This window comes from Ambystoma mexicanum, chromosome 7p (genome assembly GCF_040938575.1).
Source record: "Ambystoma mexicanum isolate Mex_15411 chromosome 7p, UKY_AmexF1_1, whole genome shotgun sequence".
Lineage (NCBI taxonomy): Eukaryota > Metazoa > Chordata > Amphibia > Caudata > Ambystomatidae > Ambystoma > Ambystoma mexicanum.
In genome coordinates, this window is record NC_090939.1 from 400,393,286 (window position 1) to 400,417,769 (window position 24,484).

The 24,484-nt window shown below is 46.0% G+C and overlaps 1 protein-coding gene across 2 annotated transcripts in view; it reads right to left on the reverse strand.

Moving 5' to 3' along the window:
• ROBO1 (roundabout guidance receptor 1) overlaps nucleotides 1-24,484 on the reverse strand; it is a 2,404,538-nt gene that overhangs the window by 234,691 nt on the left and 2,145,363 nt on the right. For both annotated transcript variants that reach the window (XM_069636443.1, XM_069636444.1), the window contains one exon: nucleotides 17,535-17,655. In XM_069636443.1, the coding sequence (XP_069492544.1) occupies nucleotides 17,535-17,655 (121 nt within the window). The remainder of the gene's footprint in view (nucleotides 1-17,534; nucleotides 17,656-24,484) is intronic.

Here is a 24,484-nt window from a genome sequence, read left to right on the forward strand (position 1 = left end):
GATGGGTGCATGTAATTTTAAACAACTGTGTATCTGTGCAATATGTATTTGAATCAAATATAGATTTGTGGGCAAACTGACCAGGGGAGGATCCTCTGACCCATAAAACCTACAGCATCACTCTGACTCACATTTCCTTCCCCCAATCATGGGAGAGGAGAGAATTGGGCCAATGACAAGTAGAGAGGGGCAGGCTTAGCTAGGCCCAGGCACACACCCATTTTCAAAACACATAAAAAGAGACTGCTGGGACAGGTAGAGAGATTCAAATCCATTTGCTGCGGAGCGTTTTGCCGGACCACACAACATCCAGAAGATACCAGTTCCAGACTGACTCCAGCTACATACTCCAGAACCTAGAACTTATACTTTAGAACCTAAATCAGAGGCCTAAAACCACTAGCTGAGTTCTCTGCAGCAGGCCTCAAATCATTGCAAGCTACTCACAGCCGGGCGAGCTGCTTGAATCTCTTGCCAAGAACTTTTGCTAGGACCAGTGCAGAGATCCAGGAGCCGTGCAGAGACCGCTGTATCCGGACAGACCAGACCAGTGCCAGACCAGACCAGCAGAGCAGAGACCAGACGCTGTGCGCAGAGACCGTCCGTGGCGAGACCGGAACCGAAGTCCAAAACCTGACAGATCCGTGGCACGACCCAGACCTTCCAAATATATTGTGAGTACAGCTAGAACGGGGCAAAACCACATCTCTTAGTTTAAAGTAATATAATTCAATCTATTTTAATCTAACCAGAACTGCCCCCTAGAAGTTGTCACTTGTCATTTTGTAAAGCTGCACCACTGTCACTTGTCAATTCTGCAGCTGCAAAGCTGTCACCTGTCATTTTGAGTTTACTTAAAATCCGAAAAACTACCTTTATTTAATCGTCCGTATCTCTGGAACCGTTTGGGCTAGGAACTTGGTTTAACTTTCCTCTGAAAGCTTACAATCTAAGCGACTTCCTACTCCTTATACTTTATCCGCAATCACGATTCACGCACACGCGAATTTTACCACAATTTGCGATCTGGTTAAAAATCCAGCCACGTTTAACCATCAGCAGTCATTTCTTCCCTTGCTAAAAATTCGTTTGCCTCTTAATCACCATCTCTGAATCATTGCTAAAGTGAGCCTGAACTCATCCCAAGTATCTCTCACTCACCCTGAACCTCCTAAAGGGAATTAAAAGCATTTTCAGCATATTTCTCACTTCATTGCCACCACATTCAAAGCACTTGGGCCTGTGTTTTAAAACTCATACCAGTTTTCTCTAAGCTTGCTGGGGGGGAACTGAATTTCGTATTGTATTTGATTGCATTCCTGAGAACTGTGTGCTCCTCTTTCCATCTACTTCCATGTCTTACATTGCATAGGGGACGGGGGTCAATTGCCAGATAAAAAGTGATTATATGATCTTTTGCTAAAATCATCTCAAGTATTTCTGTATTGCATTTCTTCCTCATTGCTTTTCCGTTGAAATCATAAAAGTATTTTTGCTACTTGATCCATCCTATACTAACTCCTCATTGATTATAAATAAGTGTGCTAGTGTCAGATTACCCATTGTTGATTAACATTATATTTATAAGAGCGATATCGATTATTAATTTATTATAAAAGCCTGGTATCTATATTTTGTCTTATTTCTCAAATAAACCTTTTAAACTTGCAAAACAGAACTACTTCTTGGCTCAGTGGGGTCAGGGGGATCCTAAGAGAGGGGTGTTATATAGGGGTAGTCATCCAGAACTCATGAACTGGACATAAAGATATATCAATAAGGGTTTCCATTCAGTATCCCAGACTAGGCATTTACTTAGCTGTAGTGTTGAATTGAATCTTCTTACAACAGCTTGACAATAATGAATCTTAATAAGACACCTCCCAATGTCTGAGCGAGTAATTACATGTATAAAAAAGGACTGAAGATGAGAATAATGAACAATATTTCCCCAGGATTTCTTAGGGAAACTTGTACATTCCAAACCATCCCTGCACTCCGGTGTCAGGAGGAGTAGTTGAGCATGGAATAATCGGGTGCAGGGAAGACAAGAGGATGGGATCGCAACCATTGGGTTCACGCGGCATGTCCTGACTCCAAACAATCTCAAATACTATATCTTCAGGAACATAAATCCAGAGTACCCTTTCCTACAACAGTGAGAAAGATCTGCACATCACCCTTAGTTGGTGTTATTTCTCCTCTCTGGTGATTTTAATGAAAAAGACCCATGGCACGGGTTAAACAAATACCCCATGCCTCAGTGCAGGTAATGCAGTGAGAATATAGATTGACATTTCTGGGGAGGAGTGTGTGTCAGTATGTTCAAGATCATAAGAGCAGTAACATAGAACATCATGCTTTGCCAGGAGAATGCTAGTTTTATGACCATTCCCACATGCAATTCAGTCATTGCAACACGAGATGAGCATGCAAAGCAGCCATGGTTTAGAGTCAGAGCATGACTCTGGAGGTACAGCCCATGGCTGCTTGGACATCCCTTGCTGCTAAATTGCCCTCCCCCCCACTTCACCTTTGCTAGCTCCCTGCGTCCTTGTATCTTTGCTTCCCTCACTGTGTGCGTCCCTGTATGAATTGTAATTCCAGAAGCGAGGTCCACACTCAGTATAGCAGGAACATGTATAAGAGAACACAAGAGGCAAGAGAAAATAAGTAAGTGATCAGACAGCAAAGTAAATGACCCTTTCCTCCTTCTCGCTCTGCTCTGCCATTCTCCCTCCCTCCATTCCTCTCTCCCTCCTTGTGTCCATCCAGTCTCAAACTTCCTTTCTCTAGTCATCTAAAATGAAAGCAACATCTCACGATGCGTTTAGATCATCAGGTATTCATTATACGAAGAAAGTCTTGCCATGATTAATCGAAACAGAGGTGCTGATACTGTCCTTCCTTTCAAATTGCCCAGTTGGAAGATGTTCTTCTTTCCCAGAGTTAACATGGTGGGGAAGAACTTTAATCAGCAAATAAACATACCTACGATATTCATTTATTTACTGAGCTTCTACACCAGACAAAAACCTACATCACATATCACTAAAACCATGTTTCAATTTTCCTGCTATGCACGATATCTCTGGAACACGTTATCAATGCAAAAACGTCAGGCACTAGCCATCCTTAATTTCAGGAATGACTGGAAAACCCTACTCTTGCAAGAACACCATGCCACTCTCTCCCCCTGGTCCCCATGCTCACCAAAGAATTCTCTTCTACCCACGTGCCCTGCGTGTAACCCCAGTGCATGCCCCATGCACTGCACTCCACTGCTTCACATGCAGGTGTGTGCTTTATAAAAGCATACATTCATACTAAAGTATCGAAACTGGGCTACTGGAAATATCATGTATTCAGCCTTTCCATTGCCCCAACACCTAAAACACCAAAGGCTAAGAGCTTGAGGGTTGCTAATAAGGAGGAATGTCATGTATATGGAATAACAGAGCTATAAAGTAATCGCTTAAAAAAAGAAAAAACATGTTTTGTTCATGGGCACCCACTGTATAGAAAAAAGTATCAACCAGCAGCTCACAAAGGATGGAGTTCCTAAAAATAATATTGTAAGATTTCATGTTTTGCGACATATCCTGCCAACATTTAGTTGCATACCTACTGTGTAATGTACCTATAATATACTAAAAAAATCTGACACTTTAAAAAAGTGCAGACATATCCTTGAGACATGTCTATGTTGTGAACTTGCCGTTAGCTGTAAAAAGTTCAGGAAATTATTTTTCTTTTCACTCAAAGAACAAAGTAAAGGACGGTGCATCTGTTATAGTGATAATTGACAAGGTGGAAGAGGTATTCTGCATTCTGTAACTGAGCTGAACATAGAGAGTGCTTCTGGGCATCCCACGCCGCTTTGCATTGGAATTCTGAAACATTCCCCGCCATCAGGAACAAAATGAGACTACGGAAGGGAAATCGGCTACCTTATTTCCTGTTTTGATTGTAATTCAATGTCACCCATAGAACAAAATGATGATTTTCCCATAAAGTCCTATATTTTAGAATATTTCAGCACAGAGTTTCTTATATCTAAGAAGGGTTCAGCCAACTGTCTTGAAAGTGAATGCATTTTAAAGGGAATGCATTGAATATAAAGAACATCACACAAACTGATTATGTTCTATATGTGCTCTCATACATAGGAGAGATTGTGTGAGTTCCAGTATCTTAATGCCATTTACAATGGAGTTTCAATAGTTGTACACATGTTGTAGAGTAGAGGCATTTCTAGGTGGGGGCGGTGAAGAGGCTATAGCCCCGGGTCTTTTGGTTGTAGCCCCAGATAGAAGCTCAGGAGCTACAACTAAAAGGCTAGCTAGCCCGAGTCCCGACATTAGTCCTGACATTAGAGTAGCCCCAGATCTTTTCCAGCCTAGAAACACTCCTGGTTTAGAGGGTGCCAAACATGAATTTGATCCTCTTTGACCCACATCAAGGAATGATCAATGATCAATCTAATGATGCAGAAAAGAAACAGATACTTCCAAATGTAGATGATGTCTTATTTTGGTTGCAGATTGTGGTGGCAAATTTTGGTCACTGGTGTTAAGAGAATTACATTCTACATTTAGTAAGAAGGGAGTGCGAGAAACCAGAAGGTATCTCAGCCACTAGTCCCTGGAGATCTGTTATCCAGGTGGCCCAGACAGAGCAATCGCTTTTGGATCCCGTTCCTGGAGATGGCCCAGTGCGGGAGGATCAACTGGGTGAGGGGTCTTCAGGGAGTGGAGTGGGACACCGGATGGTGAGACTCAGTATCCCCTTTCCTGTAACACCTTTACCCCATCCTACCAGGTACAATATTTAGGAAATCTACCCACCCCCCGTCCCCCGTTTTACAACACAAACACATTCACATGGACAGCCCACTATGAGAGAAAACAGACTTACTCCCGAGCAGTATACCTGACGTGTCCCGATACAATGGTCAGATGAGGTCAGGCAATTACACGCCATCACGCACACCTGACTTCCATTAAGCTTCCCCACACAGCTAAAAGACAGAGCATGAGAGCACACTCTGAGTGAGGCACAGCACACAAGGAAACAGCAGTTTCGAGACGGCAGCTCAACAAGAGAAGAAAGACAGCAAAACAGAAGGGGATCACAAGGAGGGAAGTTCCCTTAACCTTTTGGACAAGGAACCATTACTTTCCAGAAACCCTGAGAATAGAAAGAGTAAGACCAGGAAACCACGCTGAAGAAACCTGCATTGTATGTCAGAGATAACTGCGGCACTCCCATGTCAATAATCAAGACGGGGAGAATCACCAGCTGCCGTGTTACTGTCCTTGGCTACAAGAACAAAGCAGCGTCAGCGAAATAAACACAGCCGGTGAGTTGGTTGAGACCGATACAAGACCAGTGTGTGTTGAAGCCAACGGTGCCAGCAGCAACATTGTATGGCAAGCGATGGAACGAACATTGTTAAAACACATGTGTTAGAGATGTAAGTAAAGTTGAACTGCTGATGAGTGACTCAACTTTAAAAGCAAGATACAATACCTTTTCCAGACTGGTCCGGCACCGCGTACATACTTAATTAAAGGACTCTGTAAGGTAGCCAGCTGAGAAGTGGCAAAAGTGAAAGTGTGAAAAAGGTTATATCGAGAAGAGAATGAATAATTGTGAATCTAAGTGGTCCTGCGGCAGGTCAAGCAAAATCCTGCACACAGTCGAAAGTCTACGATTTTGATGAAGTAGAAAAAGTTTGGAAAAGTAGATACATTTGGTCCAAGCCCGGCAGAGGGAGACCAAATGAAGGTTTTGTGATAAAATGGGTCTGAGCCTGGCACAGGGGGACCTGGGGTGAACAGTAAATTCTCCAAGAAGTTGTACATGTGAACTCCTAAGAAGAAAGGAACTTTAATGTTTGTCGTGTTGCATCAGGCCCTCTGAATTAAGAGACTTTGAACGGCAAAGCGACTTTGGCACAGAAGGCCCTAATGTTAAGGTTTTGAACTGCATCCTTGATCTGGAGAAGCCAGAGAGTGTGCTATACTTGAGTGTGCCGCCCTGTCCCGTGCTGAAAACGGGGTGATGGGAAGTCAACGGCTTGAATATCCAGTAATATCTTTTCTTGAACACTTTTCTTTTGCATAACATTGTTTCCCACACTATTTGTATTTAGAAGTAAGGATTGGCAATAGGTTTATTTAGTATAGGCCCTTTTATTTTGACTTCTCGACTCGGACTGCGTTATTATTATTTGATGGTCGTAGCTTGCTCACATCTTTTGATTTAAGATTACATAGGCGTTTTTCAAACCCAATCGAAGTTCAATAAACACCACTGAACTGTGATCACTTGTGTCATTCTTACTGTTTGATACCATGCCTTCCTTCCAGAAGACAGATTGAATTCAAGGGGCTAGCGTGACTACTATGACACAAGATTGTCTCCTGCTTTGAATGCAAATGTGGCAAACAGAAAAAAAATCTATGAAGAGTTTGAATCCAAGAGCGCTCACGTTTAATAACAGAGCACAACTTGATGGTGATATTGATAACAGAACTACTTTTTAGGCTGCGTTTACTTTTGAATACCTTTAAACAGTGTAAGCAAACCACAACCCTGGCAAATGCTATTCATCATGAAATCACACAGAGGCACGCATTTGGTAGTTAATGGGCACATGGTGGTTTCAATTTCGTCAGTGTAAAAACTGCTGTAATTTACAATTATCCTAATAAAGGTTATGATTACGCATAAGACTGTTTAATTTTTCTTTTGCCTTTTTGTAAATAGCAAATAGTTTTAAAAATTGAAAACATCTGCTATTTCACTACTAAACAAATTGGACAAAATATTTGACACATTCGATTATAATCATTTGTTATTTATATAACACTTTCAGCAATGTGCTGAACAGAGAGCATTTTAAATACCATTATCATTACCCAACAAACATAGGAATTCATTTAGCAACCTCAGGGGGGCAACAGGCCAAGGGGACTTTGCTTGGATTTGAACTTTCATCCTGCAAATCACACATACATCTCATCAGTGAACTCTTGACCTACTGAGCTATGTTACTGTCAGTAATAGATGAAGTAGTCAATAGATATATTAACAAGACAATCTATTTTCGTGAAAATTTATTTTTGTGCATGAATTCAGTCAGTGTTAACAAACATTAAAAAAAAATTAAAATATTGTTGACAAGGACAACATCTAGGAAATAAAAGGGTTATCAAAATTTCACCAGATGAATGTATTTTGAGCCTAACACTGCCAAGTTGATTTTAATTGTATTCAATTATACCGGTCCTAAATGTCAATGTGGAATGATATTCTGCTTCAAAAAAGAATCCCTTAAAATGTGTACCCTACTTTAAGACTTTAACCCCTGAGTACAATCTTTGCTTTCCAACTACCTCCAGCCATTAAATTACCCAGTGAAATGATCTATAGGCATATTAGTCACTCCCATCAAAATGAAATGCTTACAGACACTCATTTTTTTTTTTAAAACATTTTATTGGCATTTGTAAAAGTGCGAAACAAACAACAAACAGTGACTTAGCAAACAACTTAAAACAAATTAACTAATTAACTACTTAACTTCCACAGCCTTCATAGAGCAATGTATCGTCCGTGATGGGGGGCGGAGGGGGGGGGGTCGGTGTGCAGCAAATCCGTGGTCGTGGGGGGCTGGGTATGGTGTTGGCCATTCTTGGAAACCAGTCACAGGCGGTATTCTGTTAGGAGCGAAAATTCAGGGGGGTTTGTGGTCGGAGGCAAATTGAATGTCACGCACCAGGGCCTTCCATGAGTCCAGAGCTTCATTGGAGTCGTCATCGTTCGAGCGGATACCATCCTGCCAGGCCCTAGTCTCCGCCTCCGTCCACTTTTCCAGGTCTTTGAGCCAACGTCCGTGTCTAGGGCCCCTTGGGGATTTCCATGCCATCGCTACGGACCTCTTCGCAAGGATGCAAGCAAAGTCCATTAATTTGACCTGATGCTTGTGTTTGCTGGGTCTGGGATGGGCTCCCAGCAGGCATTCCTTTGGGTTCCACTCGTATCTTGTGAGCCCCGCCTCAGTGCAAGTACGTTCCACCATGGACCAGAAGTACGCAGTTTTGGTGCAGGTCCAAAACATATGGATCAAGTCCGCCTTGTCGTTACCGCACCAGGGGCAGTGCGGGAGTGCACGATTGTTGAAGGTGGCAACTCTTAGCGGAGTCATGTATGTCCGGTATAGGACATTTAACTGGACTTGTTTAAATCTGGTATTCCTCGACACCTCCTTGGGGTATAGAAGTATTCGCTCCCATTCGCCGTCGGTGAGCGGGACCCCCAGGTCGGATTCCCATTTTTGTCTCAGGGGCGCGCTTTTTGGGTTGGGTCTGTCGTTCAGCTTGGCGTATAAGCGGGAGACCGGTCTCCAGCCATCTGCTAGGTCATACATCTCCTGAAGAAGGGGGTCCGGTGGGGGTTCCTCTGGCCAGACGGGCCATTGTGCCTTTGCCGTCCGCTTGAGGCGGTGGTACCACAAGAACTGGGCGTTTGAAATGCCTTCGTTGGCTTGTAAGGATTCGAGTTCTATGAACATGCCGTCTTCGAACAGATCTCCCCATGTGTAGATTCCAGCTCTCTCCCATTGTCTCGCTGTCGCTAAGTCTGCGTGGGTCTTGCAGACGTTAGCCAGGATGGGGGCACTGGGATTGTAGGGGTGCTCCAGGTGTCGGAGAAAGCCGGTTCTGGCCCACACCTGCCGGCCCAAGGTGACAATCATGGGGACTCCTGAAGCTTGTTTCATCGGGTTCCAAAGCATCTCCTTGGGGAACAGCTTGGAAGTCTGGTTACGGAGGAGCTTCGTTTCCGACGAAAGTTCATCAGAAAGCCATTTCGTTGTGTGACTGAGCTGTGCGGCCAGATAGTACCTTTGCAAATCCGGTAGTTGTATCCCACCTTCTTTGTGCGGGAGCGTGAGTGTGGGGAGGGAGATCTTGTGTCTGGAGGACCCCCATATGAAGTCCTTGATGAGAGAGTCCAGTTTTTTGAAGAAAGGCGGCCTGATGTAGAAGCATACGTTCGTGAAGTGGTACAAGAGGCGGGGGAGAATTATCATTTTGACTATTGCGGCTCTGCCCATTACCGCCAGTGGTAGCTTCGACCAAAAGTTCATGGATTTGCGAAGGGTCCTAACAGCTTTTTCCGTGTTATGGTCATGTGTGAGAGCTGGGGTATGGCACACGTCAATTCCCAGGTATTTAAAGTGCTCTAGTTGCCATCGTATCCCGACGTCTGGGAGGTCTGACTCAGCCAGGCCCCTAAGTCTCGCCAGCGGGAACGCACAAGACTTCAGTTTGCTGAATGTTATTCCGGAGTATCGGGAATAGTTGTTGAGGATATCGAGCGCGACGTGTGCGTTGAGCCGGGGGTTATTCAAGTACAGGAGGACATCGTCCGCATACATGGATATTATGGCATAGTCCCTGCCAGCCCGATGCCCGCGTCAAAATGTTGTGCCCTGAAGTAGGCCGCCACTGGCTCCAGGCCCAGTATATATAACATTGGGGATAGTGGGCATCCTTGTCGGGTGCCGCGCTGTATCGGCCAGGCCTCGGACATCGTCGTTCCAGTCTTCACCCTCGCTGTCGGGGTGTTGTACAGTACCTCGATCCACCTCACGAAGCTCGCTCCAAAGCCGAATTCCTTTAGTACTTCAATCAACCACTCCCAATAGATGGAATCAAAAGCTTTTATGGCATCCAGAGAGAGTACAGCGAGGTCTTCATCTCGGTCGTGGGTCTCCGCCATGATATGTTGGAGCCTCCTCAGGTTCGCAGTGGTGTTGCGACCTGGCACAAAACCATTCTGGTCTTCATGGATCAAGGTTCCAATCACCTTCGCCAGCCTTTTAGCTAAAATTGTGGTCAGAATTTTACAGTCGTAGTTCAGCATGGCAATCGGGCGGTATGATTCGCAGTTGTTGGCGGGTTTGTTAGGTTTGAGTATAGGGATAATAATTGTCTCTTTCATGGAGTCGGGTAAGGTCCCAGTTTCAAATGCCTCCATATAGACCCTGTGGAGTGTCGGGGCAAGGGTCGCTGCGTAGGCTTTGTAGAATTCGGGCGGGAGTCCATCGCTCCCGGGGGTTTTACAAGTGGTCAGCGACTGGATCGCATATGTCACGTCCTCAGCGGTGATCTCTGCATCCAATGACTCTCTCTGGGCCTCCGTCAGACTTGGGAGCTCAATCTCGGCCAGTGTGGTCCTGATGTCGTCCACTGGTATTTTGGCGTCATGGGCGTACAACCTGGAGTAGAAGGCCGCAAAAGCTGAGTTGATATCTCGTTGCGTCCGGTGAGTCGTCCCCCTTTCATCCGTTATTTCGGTTGGGAGGTGTCTTGGAAACTCGCGCCCACACAGCCAGGCAAGCATTCTACCAGGCTTATCCGCTTCTTTGTGAGTTCTGGCTATGTAGGTCGCGTAGTCGAATTTGGACAGTCTGTTCCATGCCAATAGGCACTCCTCCCGGATGTCCTTCAACTCTGTTTCGGCATCGGGCGCATTATTGAGTTCGGATTCAAGGTGGGTGATCCTGTCTTCCGATTTCTCCAGTTTCAGTCTCAGTTGCTTGCGAATACCTCCGGCACCTGATATAACTTCGCCTCTTGTGACAACTTTCATGGCCTCCCAAAGTGTGTTCCAGCGTGATACTGAACCTGTATTAATGTCGAGATAATCTTCAAGTTTGGTACCCAGTTCCTCCCTGAATGCGTGGTCCGTGAGTGCTGCGGGTGGCATTCTCCATAGCGGGATTGGTGGCCTGGGTCCTCTAGGGGTCCATTGCATGATCAGCGGTGAGTGATCAGATATGGTTCTACCTAGGTAAAGTGTGTCGTCCACCTGCTGAGCCAGCGCACGATCAATGAACAGATAGTCTATTCTCGTGTGGACCTTGTGGGGGGCCGAGTAATAGGAGTAGCTCCTCTCGATGCGATGTTGTTCCCTCCAGATATCCACCAGGTCGAGCTGTTCTGTTGCCGTGTTCAGCGCGTTAGACGCGAGGTTGTTCAGGGAACGGGGGGGGACGGACCTGTCCAGAGCGCCGTTCCGGACGGAATTGAAGTCGCCGCCCCATATGAAAGCGCTCTCTCTCCTGGGAATGATTTTGGCAGTGAGCATTGCGAGGTGTGAGGGTATTCCTTGTTGCGGGAAATATGAGTTCACCAGGCACACTGGTATGGAATCGATGGTGCCCCATAATATTAGATATCTGCCCTCCTTATCGGCTTTGTGGCCCAACAGGTGGAAGGGGACAGTTGGGCTCACCCACGTGAACACTCCTCTGGCGAATTTGGAATAAGGCGCCCCTTTCCCAGTACCTCCCCACTTATCGGAGAGTTTGGCCGTTGCTTCGTCCGTGAGGTGGGTTTCTTGGAGCATTGCTATTGATATCTTTTTCCTACGCAGATAGGAGTGGATCCGATTCCTCCTCATGTACGTGCCCATGCCCCTCACATTCCACGTCATCACCTTGATTTGGGACGCCATGGAGTTATTGTTTCAGCCTCATCTTCCGCGCCTCCCCCGCCTCCGGGCGGTACATTATCCCCCTCAGGGTCTGGCGACGTCCCGTCCGCCGCCCCCAAGAGCCTCCGGTCCCATTTTTCTGCTTCATTAGTAGTCTGAGGGCTGTGGTGTGAACAAAAACAAATAACAAAACTAAAACTGGTGCGCCCAGCAACGACAGAGTCTTGCGGGTGCTCAGGCGCTCTCGTACCGTCTGGACCCATCCGGGTATCGGGCACGAGGAAGGTCGGGCAGGCAACTGGCCTGACCTATTCTGTTCGTGGGGGGTGGGGCCCTGTGCCTGGCGGGGGCCGAGCGAGGGCCGCTTCATCTTTGCGAACTATTGGGTGATGTTACCTTCTTCTTAGATCGTGTGCCTAACGTCCGAGTTGAGTATATGAGGCATGACATCTTCGCATCGGGCGAGGGGGTCATCAATTCGCGGAAAGTTGAGAGTCATTGTCCGCTGCTAGATTGTTGTCCTCTAGCCACATGGTCGCCGCTGCCGGGGATTCCAAGAAGATCGCCCTGCCCTTGTGGATCACTTTTAGTCTGGAGGGGTAGAGCAACATATATTTTAGGTCTAGTTGTCTGAGCCGAGCCTTGATCGGCACGAATGAGTTCCTCTCCCGTTGAACTTTCGGGGTGTAATCAGGGTAGATCGTGATCTTAGAGTCGTTGCGTTCGATAGGGCCCTCCTCTCTGGAGTGTCGGAGGATAATCTCCCTATCTCGGAAGTTCAGAACTTTGGCAATTATAGGGCGGGGGCGCGAGCCCGGCGGGGGTTTCTTCTGCAGCGATCTGTGCGCCCTTTCAATCGTGAATCCCTGCGTCAGCTTTCCTGCGCCCACCTCCTGTTGTATCAGGGATTCCACATAGGCCGTCGGATTCGGGCCCTCGCTTCCCTCCGGTACCCCCAGTATTCGGATGTTGGCGCGCCTGGCTCGGCCCTCGGCCTCTTCGGCCCTGGCTTCAAGTGTGAGTACCTTCCGTTCTAGGTCCGTCACCTTGGCCTTCAGCTCCGTTGTGTCTCCCGACGTCTCTTTAATGGTGGATTCGGCGGAGGTCACCCTTTCCGTCAAGTTGCGGGCGTCCTGGCGCACAAGCTGCAGCTCAGATTTGAACTCCCCAATTCTCATGTCTATGAACGCACGCAATGATTCAATCGCCTCCAGTACTTGTGCTTGGTTTTCTGGGGAACCTGTTGGTTGCGCTCGGGGGGGTTCAGGAGTGGAAGCGCTTGGCTGCGGAGGAGTCTTCGCTTTAGCGGACACGTAGGTGTCCATGGTGCTTGCCTTTGTCTTGTTCCTGGACGCCATATTGGCGCCACTCAATCGTGTGGAGACAGGCGCCGGGGTTATTTGTCGGAAGCAGGGTGGTCCAGGCTCAAGTTTTCAAGAGGGTGTACAGTGGGATATTTATCAGGTCGTTCGCGCTCATGCCCGGCGCTCTCCCCACCGCCACCGTCGTCTGTTGTCGATGGCCGGGGCCGTGCTCGGTGGTGTGGGTCTGAGCCCCGGTTTGGTTTCCCCGGCCGGGGGCTCTGGTTGGTTCAACTCAGCAGGGCCGGATAGAGGTAGAGGCTCCTCACCCCCGATGCAGTCGCAGCAGAAGTTGATAGGTCGGTTTGGCTGCAAGAGCGGCCGGCGTTCTCCTGCGACATTAGTTTCGTAAGATGGCCGCCATCTTGGGTCCCGCCAAGGGGGGGACCGTTATCGGGACGAATCCGTGGGCTCGGGGGCCCGGATCCAGGGGAAGACCTCTGCAGCGTGTCCGGGGTCGGTTCCCCTCCCCTCGGAACCGATTCTTTCTATCTCAGGTGCGATTTTAAGTAGGCAAAAGGATATGGAAACGGCGCCTCGGCCGGAGCACGGCGACTCAGCTTCCACTCGCCATGAGCTCCAGGCCACGCCCCCCTGCTTACAGACACTCATATGGAATATAACCTTTTTTTGTAAAGCATTTAGGACCAGACTGGACTGTGGGGACACTGTGCAAAATAGAGAAACCAACTTCTAAGAGGATGATCTTAAGATGGCAAAAGGATATACCCGCAGACTGGAATCAGCGTCATGCAGATAGGAAGTGTCCTCGTCCCACTTTATTTTCTATAAACCATGGGTGTGGATCGACAGTTTTGAATGTAATTTACTCTCTGAAGAAACAGAATGAAGAACTGAAGAAATGGCAAGAAAGGCAATATGGAGGCAACTGTGGGCAATTCCTCGCAGAAGCATTCAATTACTTTGTTAAAGTGGGAGTGCCACTATGGGAGTGAATGCAAATTTGTGAGTCCCTACCCGTCCACATGGGGAATGGTCCAGCCTCAGTTGTGAGATCCAGAATTACAGCTGACCTAAAGCAAAATTCATTAACTGGCAGTTCACTCCAGAAAATACATTTCAGTCTGTCTTTTAACCCCAAAACTCAAACTTCATAGACATCCTGAGGCAGAGAGGGAGTAGTGCATCAAAATGCAATGTGGCACTATCACTCATAGTACAGGGGCCCTTAGCCACTGCAGGGTTTGGTCTGAGAATGTGTCAACTGAGGCCACTCTTGACACAGGGTGGGTCAACAGGTCTTCCATTATGTTATACAGCGGAAGGATAACCATTCCCAAAACAGAAATACCCAGCAGCTGCAAAAATCACAGTCTAATAAACCTAAAGATCACACCTCGGCTAATTCAATGTAATGCTAAGAAAGTAGCAGAAGCCTGTTAAGTGGCTTATCCCAGACCATGCCTTGACCTCTTCAAATCATCAAAATTCTTTCCCAAAAAATGACTGTACGCCAAGAAAAAACATGCACATGAGAGGAAGGAATCTTAAGGTTAACTAGGGAATGACACTTGGTTTACATACAACCCAACAAGGTAGACTATATTACAAAAAAGGGTGTTGTATTTTCAGAGGTGTTATGGTAGGTTTATCTGTGGAATGGTCAAAGGCAAGGCATAATTAGTCTTGATTATCTGGACAGTGTCCTACAAATGGGTTCTAATCACAGACTGGCACACACTCGGGAGAAATCGAGTTTAGGCCAGTACTCAACTCTGTCTTACCCATCTTTGCTGTGGCTGCCTCTGGGGAACCGGGGTATGGGATACCAATCTGTACCCAAAGGTGGTGTCTTCTTTGCACTGGGCAGTACCTGGAAAATGGTTTCCTTCATAGCCCATTCCACACTCACTTTGGAAACACCCTTTTAGATGGTGGTACTAAGTGTCCTTGTTCTCATAGATGGTGTTTGAATAGATCCTTGAGACAGAATACCATCTGATAATGGTGGAATTGTCTAGGCTGTTTTTGATTTTTAACTCTAGAAATAATTCTGTTTCTGAAAGTGAGTTCTGCTAATCCGATCCCACTTTCAAAATGTTCCATGCCACGCATAGTGCAACCATGTGCATTGCCATGAAAGTCTATTGATATCCCCAGCAGCTAACATGAAGTGGCAGCAGGGCAGGTTCAGAGGCCACATATGCATTCCTATACACAGATTATGGAAATTTAGATCAGTCAGAGGAGGCTTTTTAACTGTATGCACGTCTGGTTCAAATGATCATAATTGGTTATGCCAGAAGTCTGGTGGCAGTTCATAAAAAATAAATATTATTCATGCATGATTTCTATGTGGTGGCAACTGACATTATACAATTATACAGCCACATGATTGTGATGTAATTGTTTTGTCAGCTTAGTGAACATTGGCTCATTCATGACCGTTCCTGGTGTGTATTAACCTATTTTCTGTTGGAATGACCAAAAACAACCATGTGGGTTAAACATGGAATCCTCCCCTTTCATCCCCATGGAAAAGTATGTCACATCCTCCATGGATCAAAAACACGCCTTGGGGGTTCAGTTGGGAACTGGTACTTCAAAGAGAGCTCAATCATTCCAATGGCCATCTCTCGGCAGGGTTTTGATTTCTGTAGTCCTTTTGAAGTAGGCAGACAAAGGAAGGGGGTGAAGTTAAAGTAGCTCCAGAGAGAGCTTCTGACAGAAGGCTCCCAACATCTTGGATTTTGCATGGCTCCCAAACATCCTGTCACCACCCCACTTCCTGCAGACAAAGCATTCTGTGTATGTCATCAGAAGAAAAATGGTATTTGTTGCAGCAACCTGAAGTGGACACTTAACAACATGCTTCCTCAGGTAAAAACTGCTGTGGCATTTTGTTTATACAAGGGGGTAAGCCCTCCCCTTAGTGAATCTATCTTCCGACACTGTTTGAAAAAGGACTCACTGGAACATGATTGGGAGTACAGTCTGCTCCAAACTCCTCGGCCAGAGATGTGTAGTATAGGAGCTACAACCATGAGGAAAGGTATTCTCCAGACCCATACAATGCCGAATGCAACTGAGACACTGCTACCCAAGACCCAGCTCACAGGAGATGCCAAATCCCTGCAATTGCTCTGTACAAAACATCCTGGATGGGAATGGCAGAGGAACGGACACGCCCAACCCCTGAGGCCCTTTTTCCCCCGGGACCCAAATCGGCTGGAAAGTGGCCCCTGGAACTCCCTGCATCTGTGAATTGCTTCAAAGTGGGGTTTGCACCTTCAGTGCCATCCAGTCTGCCACACGGGAACTTCTAATGTCATCTTCAACCTTGCTGCTCGGCTGCCTCTGCAACTCTGAGTTTCGTGTAGTGATGCCAACACCAAAACTCTGTTGTCACTGAATGTGATACCTACTGCACCTTCTACCAACCCCCAGTTCAGCAGTGTCTGCCCCGTTACTAGCCTTTTTGAGTTCCAATACATCACCTGGCATACCACAGTGTCGTGGTTACCGCAATCCAGTGCAAAGCCAAAGACAAGTCTCCACTTCTCCGCTCCAATGGCCACTGATTCTTTCAGTGCACTGTCTTTTCCAGTGTCTTCAACCTGGCAAGTTTTCGCCGTCGCCCAACAGCACCATATCATTGGAACCAATCTCCGCCCTCACCCTAACTCAACTGCAGCTCAGCGTAGAAAGCATCCAGATTCTCGGTTTCATGTCAAAAAGCCTGGCTTGATGCTCTTGAGCCCTGAAAGACAAGATTTAAGGGCTTTTGAAATGGATCTGTTCCCCAGTCCACTTTCAAGGAGCCTACTTTAATGCTCTCCGCCTCTTAACTTTTGGAAGACATATCCAATAAATCTGGAATTCTTTGAGTGAGTTGTTCTACAAACACAAAGTGTGCCTTTATTTTAAAGTTTGCTTTCTCTGTGTTTTCCCTTCTAGTTGTGTTTTTATTACTTGTGTGCATTTCTGATAGTTTAATTATTTGTATATAACTGTGGTTGGACTTTTGTATTTTTTAGTTTTTTACCACAATACTAATGTAGCTAGGATTGCTTTCCTATCAGCTCACACCCATTCTGAAGACAATATCCTATCCTCAGTGTGCACAATTCTAAACAGCAATGGAGGTCTATAGCTTTCGGGCTGTGCCTGTTTCTCCTTTGTGTCGGGGAACAATGCTGGTTTAGCAGTAGTGTTGTGCTGAGAAGGCCCGTTAGCCACTATTCAACCCTGTACTCCTGCAGAGCAGGCCTCATTGTGTCACAATCATATATCATGCACACGCAAATAGATTCAGAGGCTGAATTTCATAGATTCACAAAAAAGGGCAACGCTGGAATCTGAATGCGTCAAAGGAGGTAGGAGGGGGCGGGAACAGTTCTGTATTTTGAAAATGTACAAGAAAAAAAAGGTCCACATTCTGAGCAGGCACATTAAAGGCACAAAGAACAAAGGCATTCGTTCTCGTACATCAACTGACAAGACTTTCTTAAAACTTTTTTTGCCTACAAAGGCAAGCCATTTAGTAAATATGTGAAATAAACTGAAACACGCTTGATTACATTGAGATGAGACAATCCCCTGAAAACAGCTGTGAAGCATTATACATCAGATGTATTTCGTCACCACCGGGATTTTTAAAAAAACAACAAAAAAAACATGTGTTTGCATGCAATTTCCTACCTAAAACAGAAAGCTCGGCTACTTCGCTCTCGCGTTCCCCAACCATATTGGTTCCAACACAAACATATTTGCCGGCATCACTTTTCCTGGTGTAGGTGATCATGAGTTTCCCTCCACGGATCTGCACAAGAGAACAAAGAAAAACAAGAGTTGTTACAAACTGCAACCCAGTAAGTTCTAGATCCATATTCCTGATATCGTCACCTGAAAAGTGATCCTTCTATTTATTCAATGCACTATGTAATGCTGCACACTGCTCCGAACTATCAAGTGAACAATTACCAAGTATGAGCAGCACACAGCTAAAATTAGAAAGTTAGTTCAGCAAACATACGAGACCTTTGAAAGTGTATCCCTTCCAGTCGGCTGGACATGAATCAAGAAAAATACAGGCGCCATTACAAACCATCTGGTTCCATGGCACTCGGTCCTAAGAAAAACAATTCTGTTTTTTGGCAATGCTTTTGCTACTCTTGTGCAGCAAAATCAACTGTTTTTTTTTAAAATAATTTTTAGGACACTGAATCCACATATGTTATTATATTTTTCAAAGTTTTGAACAAAATGACAACATTTCCTTTTGCTGAAAAATCCCTCACATATTAATGATAGGAATGATGAAAAATGAGACTGTTCCCATGGAACGCCAGGCCATGAAAGCGACTGCTGCTCTACTAAAGGTATGGTGGCGTTGGAACCAATGCAGATCATGAAACTGTCATCAGACCTGCAACCCCACCCCCCTTTTTCAGAATGGAGATCTTGCAGCTCAATTTCAATATTTTTATTGGCATGCTGAAAACATAATTTCTCACACATGTGGGAAGACAGTAAACAGAACTGCTAGGGTCGGGAAGAAAATTGGTTTCCTATATGGAAGGGATATGCGGTCTAGTGGTTAGGTTTTTGGCCTTAGGACGGTAGGCTGCTGTACTTGTTTTGATTTAAAAACCTGGAAAACGTGTCTGCTCATGGACAAATCATTGAATGCCCCTCTGCCTCGACTCCATTAGCTGCGAATGCTGAGTCTGATAACAATCTCCCCAGCAAAATAACCAGTAATGTGTACTTGCTTTTGAAGATTAGAAGACCATGTGGTTTTAACACAGTGGGCCTAATTCATGGAACATTTAGCGTGGTGCAAAGTGACTTTGTACAGTCTACAAACACCCTGATTCACAGAGTGGTGCAAAGTGTATTTATGTGTTTAGGTCGATTTTACAGCGAACAAATGGTTGTAATGACCAAAAGTTCTAAAAATGCTACCACCAAAGATTCGAACACCAAAAGTTTGTACCTTTGGTGGGAGCATTGCAGGTAAGTAAAACACCCCGCTCACTATACTGTGCGGTATAGTGAGCGGGGTGTTGCGAGGGACACCCCGCAGCACACCCGTAAATAAATAAATGGAAAATACGGGGGCTGCGGGTGTGTCCCCCTCAACTCTGACTTGACCTGACTACCTGCCCTCCTGCCTATCCCGACCCAGTCGGCTCCCACCTCACCTCAAACTACTCTATTACTACCACCTAGTCAACCTCGGCCAACTACACCCGGGTCTTACTCTGACCACCCATGGCAAACTTCTACTTAGCCTCGCTCACCCTAACAGCTACACTCGCCCTGCTCCACCACAACAACACTACCCACCACAAACCCCTTCCGCAATCACTCCCAACCCAACTTACTATGGGCTTTTTGGAGGCCCAACATACTGACAAGCCCGACGCCCTCAGTCCTATAGAATGGATCCGCCGATTTGCTGCTCCACCCACTCCTTGGAACCCATGCACATTAAAAGACAGAAACCTGAGACTCGGCTCTCGGTTCATAACCCCCAAAACACTCGCCAAAAAACACTCCTTTCATCCCGCACACATTCAAGCAAACTCCGCTCAAACTTTGAACATCACCCAATCAGCCCTCTTGAGTACATCTGAACAACCACTAATCAAGGGCGCCCTTGTCAATGCCCGCTCCCTGGTCGCCCATGCGCTAGATATCGCAGACTTCATCTCTGTCAACAATCTACACTTCCTGGCTATCACGGAAACTTGGCTGCACCAAGCAGCAGGCCCAGCCTTATCCCTCGCCATCCCAGAAGGTTACTCAATACTAAGGAAAGACCGGGACACAGGCAAAGGAGGAGGAGTAGCCTTCATCGCTAAAACATCCCTTGGACTTAGATTAATCCCGCCGCCTAGCTTCCGATCTGCAGAACTTCTGTCAGCTAAGCTCCAACTCTCTGCCACACAAACCATACTATTACACCTCCTTTACAGACCTCCAGGCCCAATCACCACATTTGAGGAAGAGATATCTGACCTCTTGACCACCAACACCAAAACAGGATCTCAAATTATCCTTCTTGGCGACCTCAACCTCGGTCTCGGCGACCCAAACGATACCAATGCACTCTCCCTGGAAAGCACCATCTCCCAACTAGGGTTCAAGCTCAGAATCACAGACCCTACCCACAACAAAGGCAGGACCCTGGACTGGCTAGCGGATCTCAACTGCTCTACGACCATTACAAAAAACGAGCAAACTGCTTGGTCTGACCACCACGCCATCTCCTTCTCCATACAAGGGAATTCACAACCAAACTCTCCTACCCCTACCATCCCCCAAACCCTCACCAGAAACAACCGCAACATTACTTTACAAAACCTCTGCCCACTTATAGACAATATCTGTACCCCTACAAACTACGCCAACCTAGATGCAGAGAAACTCGCTGACCTCTACAACAAAACGTTAGAATCAGCAATAGACACCCACTCAAACTCACCAAAGCCAAACCGGCAGCTCATATGAACAAATGGTTCACACCAGAGCTAAAAATCCTCCGAAACTCCAAACGAGCCGCAGAAGCCACCTGGAGAAAAATGCCCAACCTCTCCAACAAAACTCAACTCTCGATAGCAGCCACCACCTACAAAACTGCTATCCTTAAGGCCAAAAAAGAGACATATGATAACAGAATTGAGAACGCCAAATCCAAAACAAAAGAGCTCTTCAATATCCTTAGGGAACTCGAATCCCCCCCCACTCTGGCTGAAACCTGCGTGAAAGATGCAGACTGGTGTGAGAGGATTCAAAAAGCCCTTGCAGACAAAATCACCATGTTACAATCCAAAATCGAACAGAAAAAGCTCAGCCTATCCAAAAAAACAAACCACCCTCCGCCCACCACCCCCAAAACACCTACTTGCCCCCCCTTCTCCTTCTCACCAGTTTCCACTAAAGAAGTAGAAAGCATCATTAAGGGCCTCAAGCCCTCTAGATGCCAAGGGGACTCATGCCCAGCTCCCATCATCCAAGAAGGCGCCAACACTCTGGCCCCCTTCATAACAGCCCTCATCAATGCATCCTTCAAATCAAGCTCAGTGCCCAGTAGCCTCAAGGAGGCCTGGGTCATGCCACTTCTAAAAAAACCTAATCTAGACCCCAATAACCCAACTAATTACAGGCCAATCACCACCGTTCCCTACATCCTAAAGATCCTAGACAGAGTGGCCTACCTGCAAATACAGAAGCACCTGGAAGACAACAACCTCCTGGGTCTCAGACAATCCGGCTTCAGGCCAAGGCATGGAACAGAATCAGCCCTACTGGACCTAAAAATCCAGATGGACGAGGCAAAGGACAAGGGTAATCTAGCCATTCTCCTACTGCTAGATCTATCAGCTGCCTTCGACCTCGTCGACCATCAGATCCTCACAGAACATCTGATGACCTCAGCGGCCTTCTCTAACCAGGCGACTGCCTGGATCCAGTCCTTCCTAACCAACCGAACCACCCGAGTCTTCTCCCCAGGGGCATCAGCACTCCCTGTCCCCATCACCTGCGGCGTTCCTCAAGGCTCGTGCGTCTCGCCGACCCTATACAATATCTTCACAAAGCTATTGTTTGACCGCCTAGATAATCTAGGTGTCACTTACACAAACTATGCTGACGATACCCAGGTTCTCATCACCCTATCAGGGTGCTACGACGAGGACTCCACCAAAATCAACAACCTTTATTTAGAGATCCAAGCCTGGATGGCAGAGCACGGCCTATGCCTCAACGATGAGAAAACTGAGCTCCTCATTGTCGGCTCCCAACCCCGGCTAAACAAACTAGACCCCCGTTACGCGTCCATCAACATAGACGGTAACCTAATCACAGTAGCCAAAGAAATTAAAACCCTTGGGGTTTATCTAGACTCTACTCTCTCGCTCAAAAGACAGGTGAACGCAACTGCCTCTTCAACCGCTTACACCAATAAGCTCATCAACGCCTGCAAACCTTTCCTATCACCTTCTAGCTGCATTACACTAGCCAGAGCGTTAGTGCTCTCAAAAATTGACTACTGCAACACCCTCTTTCTTGGCTCATCAGAACACAACCTGAACAAACTACAGGTACTTCAAAATAATGCCATCAGAGCAGCCCTCAGTATCCCACGAAACGCCCACATCTCCAGCTTCAGACAAGATGCTCACTGGCTCCCAGTACGAGACAGAATCTCCCTCAGATCCCTCGTCATCGTCCATAAATGCCGCTCTAACGACGCACCCAAATACCTGGCAGACAAGTTCCACAATCACACCTCAACTAGACCAACTAGAACTCCATACGCACACTGCCTCTCTGTTCCCAAATTCTCCCTAAAAAAAGCAGGCGGCGCCAGCTTCCCGGTCCTAGCTGCCAAACTATGGAATGCTTTGCCACCATACCTTAGAGCAGAACCCTCATTTTGGACTTTTAGAGCCAAAACAAAAACATGGCTTTCCAACAAAAATGCTGTTTAATGCACTTTCTCTCTGCTTGCCTCTGTTGACCACCTGTAACCCGGTCTACTAAGCCGTTGTTGTTTTTTCACAATCTGTACTGTATATTTTTGCCATGCTGTAACTGTTTTTAAGTCTCCGGCGCCCAGCTACCCCAGGGTTCGGTGCGCGGTACAAATAAATAAACTAAACTAAACTAAACTAAACACCCTGCTCACTATACTTCACAGTACAGTGAGCAGGGGTTGCGGGGGACACCCCCTGCAGACCCCATAGTACGTGTGTTTGCATGAGAAAGGTGCAACCTTTTGGTAGTTCGCACCTTTCTCATGCGAACGTTCCGACCGCGGCCACATCAGCCGCGGTCAGATCACTCGGATCCTATTTATGCAGTGCAACGTGACTTTTTTCTGCAAAAATACACTTTGCACCGACCTGTGAATCAGGGTGTTTGATGGCAGTACCAGTGCTAAAGGGACCATGAATTATGCCCAGTGTGTTTATGAAAAAGGTTTTTAAATCAGTAGTTATCATAGCTTATTGAAATTCCAACACATAGGACGTGTTCCTCACAAAAGGGAAATATGTTCAGTCATGCTTGCAGTACGCAGACATGCAAGAACAATGTTTTAAGTAAACTGTCCTAGTTTAACAATACATTAAAAAATGATGTTTCTTTCATTTGGAGAAAAAAAAATGATTCTGCATTTTGCAGTAAAGCATGTGTTATCATGATGGAGAGACACACAGAAGGCCTCACTTCAGCTATGGTGGTAACGTATATACAATTGACAGTAAAATACCTCGGATTCTTAAAATACCACCTAATTACAGGTTGGGGGCACATGTACTATTTATGGTTTGGGTATTACGACTAATGCTTTCGGTAAATAACCAATATTTACCCCATGGAGTAAATATCCCATGCAAGCCCGCCATGCAATTAGGTAGCATTTAAAAAATAGGAGGTGAATAAAATGCCACTTGTTTTTCTGTTAACACCAAACCTAAAGCGAGTCTCTTAATTTGCTGTCACTGCTAGCTCTGTTAGTGAAGGAAATTAATCATTGCAATGATAGTGTAGAATTTGTACCAGGCACCCATGCATGCATGTTCTGCAAAATGTACACAAAAGTGCAGATTTGTGTTATTGCGACAAAATAAAACAATAACTATTGCCATGCCCAGCCCATAACACTACATCCGTTGTGTATGTCGTACAAACTAAACACAAGAGATGCCACCTTATGTATTATACTTTAGTAAAAGTGTATGCCAGAAGGGCTGTTTGTGTTGGAATACAGAAGGACCACGTTTCCAAAGTCAATGTGGCTTTGTTGAGAGTGACCTTGGTTTGAGTTACGGTCTCATGGTAAAGAATTACCAAGGGGGGTCGAGCCACTGAATTGGCAACACCTTCGGAACAGAGCAGTATCTGATCTAAGATGGTGGTCTGGTTGCTATAACTGGTCAAGTTAAAGCAAAAATAGGGGTCATGACGATCCAGAGATCTGAAATGAATCTGTTGTTGGATCAGTAACCAGGTAACTGTTGCTAACACTGGGGAAACGCATGTCTAAAATGGTGTTCCTGTTGCTAGCCATGCCACTGTGTTTTGAATAACTGGTAGAGACATTACAAAGTATTAGGACACGCCGGGAATTGACAGCTCCCATAGTCATAACCACACAGAAGAACAGCAAAATGTGGGGCCACGGAGCATAATGTGGAGTCACGGAGGAGGGAGATTTAGGAAGTTGCAGAGTATTCTCCAAGTAAAATGAAAACATTTATGCTCATGTATTTAAGCTGGGCTATGAAAAAAAGTGTCTACAAAGTGTCTACAATAAACCCCACTTACTTGTGTAGGGTAAAGGTACAGACATATTTCTGATGGTGATTATCCCAATGCCAATGTCAAACATTTGTGGGGTACCCTTTTAACCAGAAACTCCATCTTTATCTTATTAGAATTAGGCTTTAGTCATGTAGGTGCCCCCCAAATTCTGATTAAATTATCACAGTCTCATGTCTCAGGTAGTGGAGCGGTCTCCACTTAGCCACATCATAATGTGTGTGCTACCAACAACATGGGTATAAAATGAGAATCAGAATGACATAATTAGTCCTGCAAGCATGCCCCCATGAAGTTAAATCGAATATCAGGTAGCA